We start from the raw sequence: 15,502 nt of genomic DNA on the forward strand, positions 1-15,502 counted from the left end.
GTAAGAAGTGTGTTGCTGATATTTGAAACAAGAGCAGCGACAATTACCACCTTTTCCACTGGGGACGAGACAAGCTGGCCTCATTCGAATGCTCGTTTAACCTGAATATAATAATCGTCACTCACTGCGGTTGTCTTTGATCTGCAGGATGGGGGTGTACAGGTTTTTGGATGTGCGTCCGTCTGAGGTGGTCGTCAGCACTGTGCTGTTGTTCCTCTCGCCCTGCTGCACGGGGCTCGACTGGTGACGCAAGATATCCACCAGTGATCTGACGCAGCAGCGGGAGGACGGAGGGAGAGAAGCACGAGGGCAGAAAGACAAGAGGAACAACAGATGTGAGGAGAATAGTGAGAAAAGATCATGTGGAGGAAACATTTTCTCAGTCAGTTATACTTCAGAGCACTTTCCAAATGTGTCCAAAGCAATCCTATCATTGAAAATAATGCAGTTACGTTTCACTTTGATCTGTTTGTAAATCTTCTAAAACCTCAGTCTCACATGTCTTAAAAGTTTTCATGTTCCGCTGCAAACTGAGACGTTTTAACACCTCACCTCTGGCTGAAGATCATTATTATTATTATTATTATTAATATTAATATAATCGCATGTGTAATATATAATCATTTACCAAGATAGCAACAACTAGATTAAAAGGAGACATGAATAATTGGTTTCATAGACACAATTTCTGTAACTGAAAGTCTTAAACTTGCATTGTTTCCAATGGCCAGCAGGGGGAGACTCCCTCTGCTTTTCCAGGTTCATTGAAGTCTATGAAAAAAAGAGCCCACCGGTCACCTGATTTATGACCTCAGTAAACACCTTCCTGACTAGTTTAGGGGCTCAGTCACTAGTTTCTTGTTTAATACAACAAGCGTATTTTATAAGTTATAGTATGGCTTACTTAAAGTACCTTTTAGGGCAGAAATGACTTGTGATTGACAAGTTGGCCATATGCACCTCTACAGGTGACTAAGATGATTCTCTTCAAACTAGGACTTCACCCATCTTTATATGCAGACATTTCACAGATATTTATTGATCATAAGCATACGTTTTGCATTTGAATTTTTAGAAAGACATTTCAATTTAACTTTTTTCTCTGAATGGTCTTTTCTTAGCAGCGTTTAATGCCTGGCAGAATCTGGCTTCACCGTCTGTGCTCCTCGTGGATAGCATCGGGTTTCGTGTCTTTGCTGTACGTCTAAACTGAGAAGCCAAGCACCCGTCCAGCAGTCTCACCTGGGCATGTTGATGTCTCGGTTTCGGGGTCGACGAGCCACCTTGCTGAAGGCAATCCTGACGCCCACGGCCACCACCACAGTGAAGGAGATCACACCTCCGATCACATAGGCCGTGCTGTTTATAGAAAAGAAATTACATCAGGGCACTCAGCAGGAAAAACTACACGCTTTTCAGCTTCTTTTTCATTTTATAGTAAATTTTCAGTACGATTCATGTCTCTAGCCTTAATTGGAAATAATATTGTACTTCAAGTACAATTAGGGGTGCATCAATAGAAATTCATAGGTGATACTATTTTTCCTCATTGTTGCAGGATCAAACAAGAACTCTGTTTCATTGTTAAAAGTTTTTAGCTCCTCTTCAAGCAATTTTTTAACACACAGCACAAACTTTTTATTTTTACAAATAGCGTTTACAGAAAGTGTTACAAATTTTTAGAAAGATTTTAGTGCTTATGCAATTACTTCAACTTGTTTTTACCCTTGATTTCTTAAAAATGTGCTCAAAATGAAAAATCCAAAAGAATACCAACTCTATACCCCTGAAATTCATCTGTAAATAATAAATATGCAAACACATTATTTTTTAAAAACATTTAATGCAAATATTACTCATTAAATTAACTTGTTTCTGTCAAGATCGGGAGGTTATTTTGACAAATTATGCTGCTCTTTATTTATCTTTGCTTTCGAGATGATTCTAATATATTGTACTTTTCCTCTGATGGCTCTGTGACTGACACATCCAGACTCTGACCTGCTGCTCTGCTGCGGAAACGTCTCAAAGTCGGGGTCTGTTTTCACCGCGGGCACAGTGACGGGGACCTGCGGGTCAGCCCAGTCGGGGGACTTGTAGTTGGTGCAGGAATCCTGATCTAGCTGGTTCCTCTGGTGCTCGCAGCAGAACCGGTAGTGGCAGGTGCCGCAGCAGTAGATGTAACTGCCCTGGGAGCAGTTGAACGAGTTGTCAAATTGCCCCATCACATCATAGTAACCCCTGCGGAGTAAAGTTGGTAAAAACGTACCATTAATGCCGTCGTGTACCGCGCCTCTGCTGCTTAAGGTTCTTCTTTGACCCTGAAAGTTCACAGGATGTGAGCGTTTGGCATGCATCATAATTTCGATTTCTGCCAATACAATCTTCTCCCACATCTTTACCTCCTGACGCTACATTAAAGTACATTAAAGACAGAACTCTTAAAAAAAAAAAAGAATGGTTATTTTCACTAAAACACTGGTGAAAAAATAATAACAGAATAGAGTGAATGTCCACAAACTGGTAGAGGTGTGATGCCTAGTGCTGTGATCTGGAGCTTGAAATATTAGTGAAATCTGAAAGCCATTTGTAAATTTACTGCCAGTCCTGAGCCTCTTTTAAGTGTTTGTGATACTCCATATCTCAGGAATGCAATACCCAGCAAACAACTGAGTGAGCTGCCTTTGTGTTGCATATGTGTAGTATACTGTTTATATGACATTACTGCTCCTCAGTGTTAAAATCATGCTTATTCGACAGTTTCTGCAGACTTTATCCACTATATGATCTTATGTTTAGCTGCCTGCTGTGCTGTCTGACCAGAGATTTATGTCACTGTTTTAAACTCTAGATTTAGGACAACTGTCAAGGGTCATGCTGGGTCCATTTAATGGATCAACTGGTCAAATACTGGACATTTTTTTCAAAACTGTGATCAAGCTTATTTTAATTCTACTCGGGTATATTTGCAGTTGCAGTATAATCCTGCAGTTGCTGTATTGTGTAGTTGAAGTTTTACGTAGGTGCATCCCAGGCTAGGCCCTAGCCTCAGGCTTTGGGGCCCCATTATACAGTGCCATCGCCAAAGCTCTGTAGCATTTATGCCTGCATGTAGGGTGCTATTGTCGCCACTCAGACAAAACCTCCACATCAGTGCTGATGTAGGAGGAGAAAAAGTCAAAAGCTGAAGCAAAGAAATCACATTTTTGTCCAAAGTCTCCTTTTTTCAAACTGTGATGGTACCGGCACAAACCGTGTGAGGTTACAAAAACTGAGAGGTGCACAACTGAGCACAACACCACCAAAGCAGAGGATGTGACATCACTGTTGTCTTGCCTTGTCATTTGCTGGGAGGAGAGTGGCAACATAACAGTCACATTAGGGTTATGTGGCTCTACATTAGGTGTGGATGCAGCAGTGGGAGGTTTTTGTTACTGCTTTTGAACTGGCTTTGAAGCCTTTCATGGACTTCCCCTGACTGAGATATTACCTTTATTGTTGCAGGACCTCTCTGAGCACTCCGAGCTAAAACTCGTCGTCTCAAAGGCGATAAATGTTTTAGGTAAATCCTGCATTTGTTCTGCGGAGAGCTTTTTGGGCTCGCAGAGTAGCGCAAAGGAAAACGTAGAACGGAGCTCTGTCTTCACTGCAGCGCTTCGTGCTGCTTTCTTGTGCCTGAATGTAGCTGCTGTTGATAGTCGTAGCGTGTGGCTCGCCAACACACATCTGACTTAGAGCTGATTATACGTTGCTTAGCAACAGCAAGACGCCTCTCAGTGAAAAATATGAGCTTCTGTGAGATGAAGATCCGAGCTGAAGGAGGGGAATCATGATGTGCCTCGCTTTTATGGCATCCAGAGTGATCAAGCCATCACATTGATGGATGTAAATTAGGGCGATAAAAAGATCCGCAGGCCTTCGACGACAAGCAAAACTTCAGCACAGCGGAAGATATAAAACAAGGAAAATCGTGATATTTCAACTACATTTTTATTAAAAGCCATTTACGTTCATGTAATCTGATGTTTCTGTCTAGAATTTACTTTTTTTAATTCACATTTTGTATGTCAACTTAACCCCAGAACTAAAAATGCCTGAACAGCTGCTAAGAATTTAATTTCTGACCCGATTGTGGAATATGAGTTATGTCAGCTGTAGAAGAATTGGATGCTTCTCTTGGTACCATGACAAAACACATGTTGATGCTTTAACAGCTCACTCTGCTGACCTGCTATTCCTAATGGAGTATAGTTTTTCAAAACAGATTAAAATAGTTTGGATTAGAGCTACACTGATCCAAGCTTTTGTGCTCTGATACATTATCGAGACCTTGGCTTCAGCCCCACAGATTGGCCACACTGTTGCATCCACAATTTTCAACTCTGGAACAGTTACAAAAATGTATCTAATATAAAATGTATATAGATATTTGGAATGATTTTAGCTGACAAAAATGTGTTTCCATGTCCAAAGATTTCATTTTAGGTTACCTTAATAATTTAGCACTTATCCTCCTTTCCTGCTCAAACAATAAAAGATGTTTTTACGTGTCCTGTAATTCTAGTTAGCTCATACTGATGTCTCATCCAGTAACATTTCTTTGACATAATTATAGACTGTATATAAAGGATGGATGTGGGCATTGTGATATGACTCAGTGGTTGGTGAAGTCCCGTACTGAAGCTTTGAGTTCAGTTTTTTGACCGTCAGTGTCTGCTTTCAAATAAAGACATTACAGTCAAGGGATAATTCTGACTAAGGACACTGCATGCTCATACAGCACACATGGGCTCAACCCCATTCCGTTCCTATTTGATTAGAGAGAGTGTAAAATGTGAATGCAGCTTCCTAGTCTGAAAAATAAAGCCAACATAGACGTATAAAAGTCACTAAGATTTTTCAAATTTGGAACCATTCTACTAAAACTTATGGAGTTTAGCACAATTCAGCACAACATTCATCATGTTTCAGCTGAGTAGTTCAAAATGTGGCCGTATACTTTTTCCAAATTATTAAGAACTCCTGAGAAAACTGTTACCTGACTCATAAAGCACAGCCTTCTTTACTGTTCAAGTGACTCTAACATGGGACAATAATTTAAATGGCCATGCAATAAAAAAAACACTTAAAGCTAGAAAATGAGATTATAAACTCATTTACTAACTAGTTAAAAATCAAGCGAGTAATTTTTCCATAGATTTTTACAACAGCTAACTTCTCTCTGCAGTTACAAGAGTCTCCCCCTGCTGGAGCTAAGACAATGCAGGTTTAAAGCGCCGCCATTGCATCGGCTTTCTGTTTAAAACGCCTCGACTTTGTTCATCTTTAATATTCATTTTATGGATATTAGTTAAAAGTTCTCACAACTAAAAGAGCCCACATACAGAAACATGTTCCATTAGCTTTTAAGACTTAACAAAAACAGTGATAAACACTACACAGAATTTCTGACAACATTACTTGCACAGGTCCACATCCACCAGCTGTCTCGGGGCTGGAGCCACCTGGGCCGCACCGAGGGGAGGCTTCAGTGCTGCCGTTACGTTCCTTGGCAACATGGACTGAGGGAGGGGCTTTGGTGGCAGCTCAGCCATGACCGGTGGATCATCCCCGTCCTCCACCTCTGCCGCTTTTGGCGGCACTTTGGGTCCGGCAGGCAGCCGTGGGAGTGGCGGCTTGTAGCCCGTCAGGAGGAACAAGGTGGTACTCGTTTTACCAGAAGCAGCAGAGCCGCCCCTGCCGGTCAGAGTCCTGATATCACCATCGACAGCGCGTCGCCGAGTGGTGATGGTTACAGTGGAAACAGCGAGGCAGGAGAAAAGCAAGAGGATAAGGGATAAGCAAAGCATCCCCTTTAATATTTTAGACGTCATTGTTTTATCACAAAGTTCTCGAGCCAAAAAAGTCACAAACAGCTTCAAATGTCAGCGAGATCCTCCAAAAAAACCCTCCATTACGAAAAGTTTTATCTGCAGTCTGATGAACTAATCCCTTGGGTTGGATTTCAGCAGATTCACGTTGTTCGAGCAGTGTTTCATGAATGCGTTTGGCGTGTCACTCCGTCATCTGAATGTAAACATTTCCGTCTGAATACAAATCCTTCCCATAAGCAGCGTTTGTAAACATTGAGGTCTTTTAGAGTTTTTTAGGCCCTATGCGATGTGTCTGTACAATGGCTGTAGACCTAAAGTAATCTAACTTAAAATTGATTAGAAATAGAGAATAATGTGGGTTTGTTTTATGGCAGCAGGTATTAAATGTTTAATTTTGGTCTGTCGGTCGACAAAGTGCCGTTTTACAGTCCGTTGGCCTAAAATCTTCAAAACAGGCAGTATTGAGACGTTTTCTGTAAACAAAATGAGTATGAAAAACTGTAAACTCGTCGTATAATGACTCGTCCAGAAGAAGAGTCCTATGTCTCTGAATGCAGGGTGTTCTGGGAGCTGTTTATGGCACAAAAGTCATGTAAGAAACTGCAATGAAAACTGTGGTCTGTAAACATTTAGTGCTGAATGTAAACTTTGTATTCAATGAGCTCTCACAGACGCTGGGTGTATTCTTCTCGGAGTTTGGCACTTCTGTTGTCCTGGGTGGAGAACTAATGTGTGAAAATTATACATGGAAATGAAATCAAATTAAACATCGAGCTCCGTGTGTCTCGTGTCTGTAAACAACAGTGCTGGCAGCTTTAGAGATCTCAGCTCTGTTTGGTGAACAAGCTGCGAGGAAGTCCGTGTAAATTTGGCACAAGCTGTTACTTAAACTTCTCTTACGCCACGCTCACAGTTTGCCCAATAAACCAAATCTCCCTTTCAAAGAATTTAGAGGAAGAGGAGCAGTAAAGGTCAGTATGCTTGAAATTTTGGTTTCGAACAATGGAACGGTGAATTTATGAGTCGTGGGCTGTGAGCGCAACTAATAAAGGTACTATCACTGACGGCATTAAGCAGCATCAAATCTATAAGAAAGAAGTCCTTCCAGCAGCTACCGGAGGACAGACATCAGTTCATTAAGCGAGCGTGTCAAGGCATTCACAAAAGAGTGATCGATGGCGAGGATCTGGTGGATGAATTACAGGAAGAGACGACAGAACAAAGCGAGGATCTATGTGCGTTTGATACCCTCGCGCGAGTGTCTTTGCTCTGAATTTAGCTTGGCCCAGCAGAAGAGGACGAAGGAGGGCTTGGGCCCGGTTCTAGCAGGGCAGCGAGGTTCTGCCCACAGAACAGACATGAAACTGTCCGGATTCATCCGTCAAGACAGAGGAACGCAGGGTGATGATGGGAACTCGACACGACCACTGCCACGCTTGACACCACAGGCTGTGCGATCTAAAAACACGCAGGTAGAAAAAACTTACAAAGCCGCTCTTTCATCCAAAGGAATGAAATTTCGGGTCACTAGCAGTTTCTTCATCGACTCCCTGAATGTGTGTGTGCGTGCACCGACGTGACTGAGGATCACTTTGTTGTAGAGACCTTCAACATCGTGAGCTCTGTAAATGTATTCGTATGGCTGGTGTTCAGTATGGCTTTAGGTTATGTTCTTTTTTGTTATTTTTAAATATCTTTACAAATTTGATTTCCTTCCACAAAAAATGAAAGTACAGTGAAAGGTTTTAAATTGCACGTTTTTAATAGAATAAAAGGAAGAACGCAAAAAAGGTGTAAGAGGTCACTGGGAGTAGATAAAGGGGGCTTTTTAGGTTGTTCGGCGCGGCGTAATCAAGAGCCACGTGTGGAAGAAACAGAAGACGACAAAAGGGCGAGAGGCCTCTCTCGTAGAAGCGACTGGAAGAAGGAGATAGGCAAAGTGTCAACAGTGTTTCACAGCGCAGACTGAAACGACGGCGTACCTCCGAGCCTTTGAGATAGCAGCAGCGGTGGCGGTGGTGTTGCCTCTGTTTATCTGTTTGACGTGGCTCGTGTTGCCTGTCAGTCAAACGCCGTCAGAGTTATCACAGCTTACCACACGCCTCCTCTGCTATGCATAACCATGAGCAGACCGACAGCTGGAGGATTTGTCTATAAAGCACTTTGAACCAATAATGCACTGATCGCCGCCCCAGTGAGAAAAATCACGAAGTTCTAACATTAAAAGCAGCAAACATCGACCAAACGGAATGGATATATAAACTTTTACAGACGTTATCTTGAAATTCAATGTGGTTTTAATGGGACGTTGGATGTTTTAATGTATTTGTGGGTGATGTATCCAAAGCTGGGTGACTAAATAAACTCTTTATATGAAGAGTTGTAGATTTTTTTGCTTCTTCTCTTGACACAGTCGGTTTGGCACCTGGTTTTGGTTGTGATTGGAACAAAAGAGCAGTCAGAAATTGTGATTCCAACCACATAAAAATAAAAAGAGTGGAAAAGGAGCAGGAAGTGTTCAGAGCCTCGGCTCTGAAAACAGCTGAGAAAGTCCTCCAGGAAAACCTCCACTTGGCACAGGGACGGTCCGGATCAGATCCTTTACTCTGTTTCTTCAAGTCTTCCCGTCTCTCACAGGTTCGCGTCCACTTCTTCACCGGCTTTCACACTGCAACATAAGAACAGGAAACACAGGGTGTTGTAAGACGTTTTGCTGAGATGGCTGTTATTGGTGCAGCGTCTCCACAGAGATATACTCAACTTATGGTGGGGGATGGGCATGCTGTGAAAGGATGCTTTCAGAATTAAACCAAGTTGTTTGTGCTTAATAAATAAATGGCCAAGCTAATCAAGTTGCATTCCACATTCATAGACTGCAGCTGGCAGTCCTCGCTCTGCTCTGCAGCCTTGCCACATGAACCAGCGCTCCACCCGCTGCAAGTTCTGGTTAGGATGACCTTCACTGCAAAACAAGAACTACTTCTGCAATCTGACCACAGCAGCACAGCAGCAACGTGGCAGCAGGTTAACACAGCAAGAGAGAGGCACTTCATCTATGTATTTATTAGTGGCTGAACTAATATTACTATATTATTAACTATATTAGTAATATTAGGGTTTGGTGGCATGTTTAAAATGTGTCTGTTTCCAACCAGAATTTGCTGTTATACTTGTGAGGTGTGTGCACCGAGCAAAGCATTTTTTCTTTTTGGTTGTGCTAGCTTGTCTCCTCTGCTTTGCTCTCTGTTTCACCATGTGCATAAGCTCCTCCCCCTACACAGAGCGAAAGACAACACTGGGAACAGGCGGAAAAAAGCTTTTAGCCCCCCCCCCAAAAAAAGCCTGCCAACATGCTGTATCAAAGTATGGTACGGCAGCTGCACTAAGGCGGACAGAGCGAGACTTCAGCGTGTAGTCAAGGCAGCACAGAAGATCATCGGCTGCTCTCTTCCCTCCCTGATGGGCATTTATTCTTCCCGCTGCCTCAGCAGAGCAGCAAACATCATCAAAGACAGCTCCCACCCTGGTTTTAACCTGTTCAGCCTGCTTCCCTCAGGGAAGCGCTACAGGTGCATCAACACAAAGACCCACAGACTCAAGAACAGTTTCTTCCCAAAGGCCATAACCACCCTTAACTCATACACTTACCGATAACACAGTCCCATCCCTCCATTTTCCCATTTCCCCCTATAAACCACCACTGTGCAATACCATGTTCTATGTGCAATAACCCGAACTGTATATACATCACACTATTTATTTACATATTTACTTTTTTACATCAGATTGTATATTTTTACATTTCATATATTTTGTTTCTGTTAATACTGCTCATATGTATATAGTGCTGCAGAACTGTTGGAGATGCTCTGTATCTCACTGAACAACTGTATAGTGACAATAAAGGCATTCTATTCTATTCTATTCTATTCTATTCTATATTGTCAAAACAAGGCCACAGCTCATTTAAAATGACCACTCCTGGTCTGAAATGTTTACACGATGGAGGGGTTAATGCTGCACACCTTTTTCTTCTGTTCACAAGGAGATTTTGAGACTGGCTTTGTTACTTCCTGTGTCAAGAAACAAAACCCTAGAATTTAAGTTGAGATTGAATTTAGGCAGGAAATCCGTTATTAGGGCAACTGCGAAACAAGCCAGGAGGCTGGTGGTAATTTCCTATACTACTCTTGCATTGAGTACAGCTTCTTGACACTGAAACTGTGCTCAGCTGAAGGAGCTACAGCACACAAACATACACAAAAAACATCAGCTGACAGAGGAGATGGGAGCAGCTGTGATGTGACTTTGATAAAAAAGAGAGCAGACGACATGACAGATGCCATATGGACTCATTTGACAGAAGGACAGAGGAAAGACAGACCACAGATGTGTGTCTGTGTGTTTGTGTGTGTGTGTTCTGTTTGCAAAATGAGGCCTCCAGTGTTGGGAGTGGGAGGCATGCATAAGAGCGCTCTCAGGAAAAAAAAATCTAACGCACCCTCATTTTCTTGCTCTTAATTAATGCTTGCAGTTTACACTTAAATCTGCTCTGACTGACATTTATTTCCTGTGACATCACAAAGTCTACAGTCATCTTGTTTAAAAAAACATGCAAGTTTCATAAAAAACATGGCATTATAATGCAGTGACAAACTAATGTAAAGCAACAAACAAACAGATATTATTTAGGTTATTCAATGCATCAGCTATTCTTCATATGCACATGTAACAAATCTCTGATCTGGGAATCGGGGATCATTATATTATCCTACTTCATATAACTGTCAGAGCAGGAGCAGAGAGCAGAAATGAAGATGGAGAATTAAATGTCTCTACGGGGCTGTGGATGAGGAGCTTAATGGCCAAATTGTCCCTGAGAAGTATTTTCTTAGGTTTTATTTTAAGTTATCAAAGTGTTTAAAGTATTTAAATCAACTAAAGCCTAAATGTGTTTTACTTTCAGAAGAAGAACAAGAAGAAGAAGAAGAAGAACAAGAAGAAGAAGAAGAAGAACAAGAAGAAGAAGAACAAGAAGAACAACAACAACAAGAAGAAGAAGAACAAGAAGAAGAACAAGAACAAGAAGAAGAACAAGAACAAGAAGAAGAACAAGAACAAGAAGAAGAACAAGAAGAAGAACAAGAAGAAAGAAAGAAAGAAAGAAAGAAAGAAAGAAAGAAAGAAAGAAAGAAAGAAAGAAAGAAAGAGTATTAAGGGTTTTTCTTCACTGGGTCAGTGTCTGGCTGCACTGGATGCAACTCAGGGGTTAGAAGAAGAATGGAGTCACTCAATGATGCAACAACATTTTCTATTACAGGAAGGGAGCAAAATATTGAAAAAAAACTGATAGAACAAACAAAACAAGAGTTAAAATAGAAAATTTCATCCAGTTTTATTTTCTCCTTGAAAGCAAAGGCAGCTTTTATTCTAATCAGTTCATTCATTTATAACCCAGTGTGCTGCTATCTACAGTTATTCCACTAGGAAAGGATCTAAATATATTTTGGATCTCAGTGTTTACGTGAATGGACAGCAAATATTAGTCTTCATAATCCACAGAAAAAATAATAACAGATCAGGTATTGTTTTCTTAATTTATACACGTGCGTGTATCCATCTGTAATAAAGAAAAATCACTCTGGGGTCACACCAGGAACAATTCCAGCATATTAATAACTATTTGCTGTGGCGAACTCTTGTTTATAATGCAGCTTAGAATACAAACCTTAACTTCTGTAATTAGAAGCCCCAAATTACTCTGGCACCTCCAAAATCAAAATCCTGGCGCTTCGCCTGACATATGCCACTACATGCCTCACAATGAAAACGTACACTGCTGTGCAGCACGGTTAAATGAGAGAGGAAAATATCTAGCTGACTAGTCCAAAAGTGTGAACACTTAAAATTGGGTTAAAAAAAATCGGTGTATAATAGAAAAGAGGTCTTGCTAACTACTAAAACATCTTTATTTCAATAGTTAGCTGCTGACTAACCAGGACGCCAACTTTTAATTTGTAGAGTCAAGTAGTAGAATCAATTCCCTCCCTTCTGGAGAAGCTTCATTAATGATTTGCCTTTTACAGTTAGATAACTGACTCTGAGACTATATTTGTAATAGGCTACTTTGTGATCTTCCCTGTAATAAGTCTCCATTGAGGAACAAGTCAGATGTTCTGACTGCCAGTTAAAAATCCAAATGAACAGTTTTTGAGGAAGACAGACTCCACATTAATTTGCAGGATGAACAATCCAATAGAGAAACAGGCAAAAGTGCAGTAAACACTTCAGAAGGTTGCACACGAGGAAACATGAAAGCTGGCTGCAAAGCTTGAGTAACAAAAAAGAGCAAAGAAAGGAGAACATCTGCAGGTGTGAATACTGAGGACACTAATCCAACCCACGGAAGTGTAAGAAAAACAAGACTTCAGAATAAAACAGGAAGCAGAACTGAATAATCAGTTCTCCAAACATTAAAGAAATGTTCTTCCACACGTCTATTACCTCCTTTAGCAGAGGATACACTGGAGCATCGTTCATGAGATGGAAAGGAGATAATTAAATTCCATAATAACAGCACACCCTCTGACCAGAAAGAACAAATAAAAAAGTGGGACAAATCATGTACATGCTACTTATAGATGCATTTGCACTTCATGCCATAACCTGCAGATATGTTTTAGACTTCACTAACAGGCTGTTAAACCCTCAGCTGAACTCGGCTGAAATCAAACCTGCCTTTTATTGAGATGTCACGTTGTGTGAAGAGGATAGATTTAAGTTCCACATGTGAGTTTAACAAAGTGTGTTTAAGGTTTAAGGTGTATAATTCAGTTTCCATTAGTAATAGCCATTCATGGATTACAGCTGTTAAGACCATCATGATTTAATTTTTACTTTGGGTCAGCTTGGAGAAACGATGGATGGAGGGAATTTTAGTTCAGTCACTGAAATCCTAAACATGGAAGAGAAAAAGAATTACACTGGATCACATCTCTGGAAGGAAAAAATTAGAAAATACAATTTATTTTACTGTCCTCCTTCACACCCTTCCATCACCTCATGACATTTGATCACATTTTGATGCTCAATCATCCAGGTAAGAAAATCCCAGAAAGTTGATTCTGACTTGGATGAGTGACAAAATGTTTCTTCTACTGAAAACACAACGTCTGAGATAAAGTGGTTAGAAAAAAGGAGTCAAGCCAGGATTGTACCACTGCAAGCCTGAGTGACATAAACATCATGATCAGACTGCTCGGGTGTCGTGGACCTGACATGTAGTTACAATTGTGGAGCACGTGGGTTCCAGAGTAGGGTATGCCACAGGGTTCAGACGGGTTTGCGGGAAATAACTAAACACAAAAGTCCTGACCTAACTCATTTTTAGGTTACTCTCTTAATTCAAACTCTGTGAAAATACCTCCATTGTTTTATTTCTACATCTGACTGTTGCTTCTTTCTGGAGCAAAGAAAAATGAGATCAGCAGCAGGACAAGAATCAGTCCCCAGAGAAACAACAATACCTACAGCCAACAAAAGCTCCAAAGGCAAAACAAGCAACAGTGAAAAAAGAAGAAGAGGAAAAACAGAATTAATTATTAAATATAAAAGGTTGAAGAGAAGAGTATAAGAGAACAGAATGTTCCAGGGTTAGGGTTAGAGCTGACAGGAACTATTTCTTGAGTCACAGTAACCTCAATAACGCGGTCCTCTCTGCTGGAAAGTTCTGGGCGCTCTGCTGCCCTGACAGCCTGGCTTCACATCAGCGTGCCTCGACCCTCCGGGGGCTTTTCCGACTCGCTTCCTCAGATGTTGTAATTAAGAAGCCTCCGCTGACAAATAGTTTGACTTCCACTGGCTTTCTAGGCAGTAAGAGTATTAATTCAATAATAAAAAATCAAAATCTGTGAAAACGTGCACAGAAATAAAGATGTCCAGACTTCATGGATTAACATGGCGGGGTTAACACTGCGCTCTTCTCTGGGAAGTCAAAGTGAGGGGATTTTAAATTCATTGCGAGCGTGTTTATCAAAGGATATGCTGCTTGTTATTGTGCATTAATCTGTGATTAAGGGTCAAATTTGCAGTGAAAGAGCGGTCAGGAATATAATGCAACATAAGGAAATGGCTCCAAAATGTCCTGTGTGCCCTGTTTAAACCTCCTAATGAAACATTTCCTACAATACACGGCAGATAAACGATTCCAAACAGGAAATCAGAGCGGCATTAAGGCAGCCAAACACACACGCTATTAAAAAATTAGGACCTTTGTTCCATCTTCCAGCCACGCGGCGACCTCTCTGCCCACCGTGTCTTCCTATCTTCCTGCATGTGCCCGAGCTGCTCTTGTTCTACCTGCCTCTGTGTGCGAATCTGTCCATCTGCATAGACCCCTGCTGGTCTCCCTGCTTTTCCTGTCCTCCTGCTGATCTCGGCCATTCGTCTTGCTGTGTGTGGTGCACACATGTATGGATTTGTCCTGCTGCCTGTATACCTGCAGCACTGCCTCCCTGCCAAGAGTGCGCGCCAGAATACTAACATAGTGGATGGTGTAGTACAGCTGTGTCCCATTTACATCCTGCACACTAAAATATGCAGTATGTATAATTTATATAACCGTTTCTATGTGGATGCAGTGCACTGTTTAGCAGCAGTGGGTGATATGACAGGAAGCAGGGAGGAACATCACCTGCAGCTTAAGCTTTAAATTCCTATCAGGATGCCGGTTTGGTAAATTATCCCCCAAATTTTTATCTTTTAAGATCTGAAATAAACTGAAGCTGCGATATAAACGTTATTAGATAGAATGTGATTCTCTAACGAGGGACTCCATCCCTATTGTATTGTGCTAGCAGGGAATGATTTCTGATTCTCAAAGGCAATGTTTTTAATTAATCTTGCTGTTTTAAGCGCCCTTCAGTAGCTCCTTTATTTCCTTCATGCAGTGAATTATGGGAAACTATTGTACATCGATATTAGACTCATAAATACAAGAGAAAAGTACCGTCAAGTGTAACTGGTTTGGCATTAATATGAAGTAGTGAATTTTACCTTCGACTTAGAATTTAGTTTTAGTAAAGTACTATAATAATCTATCAGAATCTTTAATATTCTACTCTAATCTTTTCCAATAGATTAGATGAAACGTTATTAATCCCTCAGGTGGGTTCCTCTGGGAAATTCAGTAATTTCAATGAACATTATCTACAGTAATTTATGCCAACTGCTGTAATCCTGAGGAAAATGTACTTCAAAATGCAGTTATTTTAAGCACCCTGTGTTACAAAACCTAAATGTATGAGTAATGCCTCCCTGAGTGATGCAAACATTCAGAGGCGTGGTGCCAGTCTGTCGACTCTCGGCCATATTGTGCTTCATTTACCATGAACCAGATAACCTATAGTTCAGTAGGCACATATGGAGCACTTAATCCCCGGTCACAGGGAGATATGAGGTCTCCAGCCCTCACAGGAGAACAAAGTCATTCTCAAACAGCCAAAATTTATTTTAAAAAATGAATCCAGGCATTTGTATTTTCCTTTTGAATCTTTACAGGATGCATTCAGACATGGACAATTGTTGAAAGTGATCATATCAGAGCTGCAGTAAGATATCAGTTGGATGTT

General features: G+C 41.0%; 1 protein-coding gene across 2 annotated transcripts in view; it reads right to left on the minus strand.

The window, feature by feature from the left end:
• Positions 1-15,502, minus strand: part of shisa7b (shisa family member 7) — a 51,310-nt gene that overhangs the window by 21,547 nt on the left and 14,261 nt on the right. For both annotated transcript variants that reach the window (XM_085261626.1, XM_085261625.1), the window contains exons 3-6: positions 5,461-8,541; positions 2,002-2,241; positions 1,243-1,359; positions 126-268 (exon numbers count right to left, since the gene is read on the minus strand). In XM_085261626.1, coding sequence (XP_085117752.1) covers positions 126-268; positions 1,243-1,359; positions 2,002-2,241; positions 5,461-5,873 — 913 coding nt within the window. In that variant the 5' untranslated portion in view covers positions 5,874-8,541. The remainder of the gene's footprint in view (positions 1-125; positions 269-1,242; positions 1,360-2,001; positions 2,242-5,460; positions 8,542-15,502) is intronic.

Source organism: Mchenga conophoros, linkage group LG22 (genome assembly GCF_057382185.1).
Source record: "Mchenga conophoros isolate Kocher_MC1m ecotype Shallow Benthic linkage group LG22, M_conophoros_male_GT1.1, whole genome shotgun sequence".
Taxonomy (NCBI): domain Eukaryota; kingdom Metazoa; phylum Chordata; class Actinopteri; order Cichliformes; family Cichlidae; genus Mchenga; species Mchenga conophoros.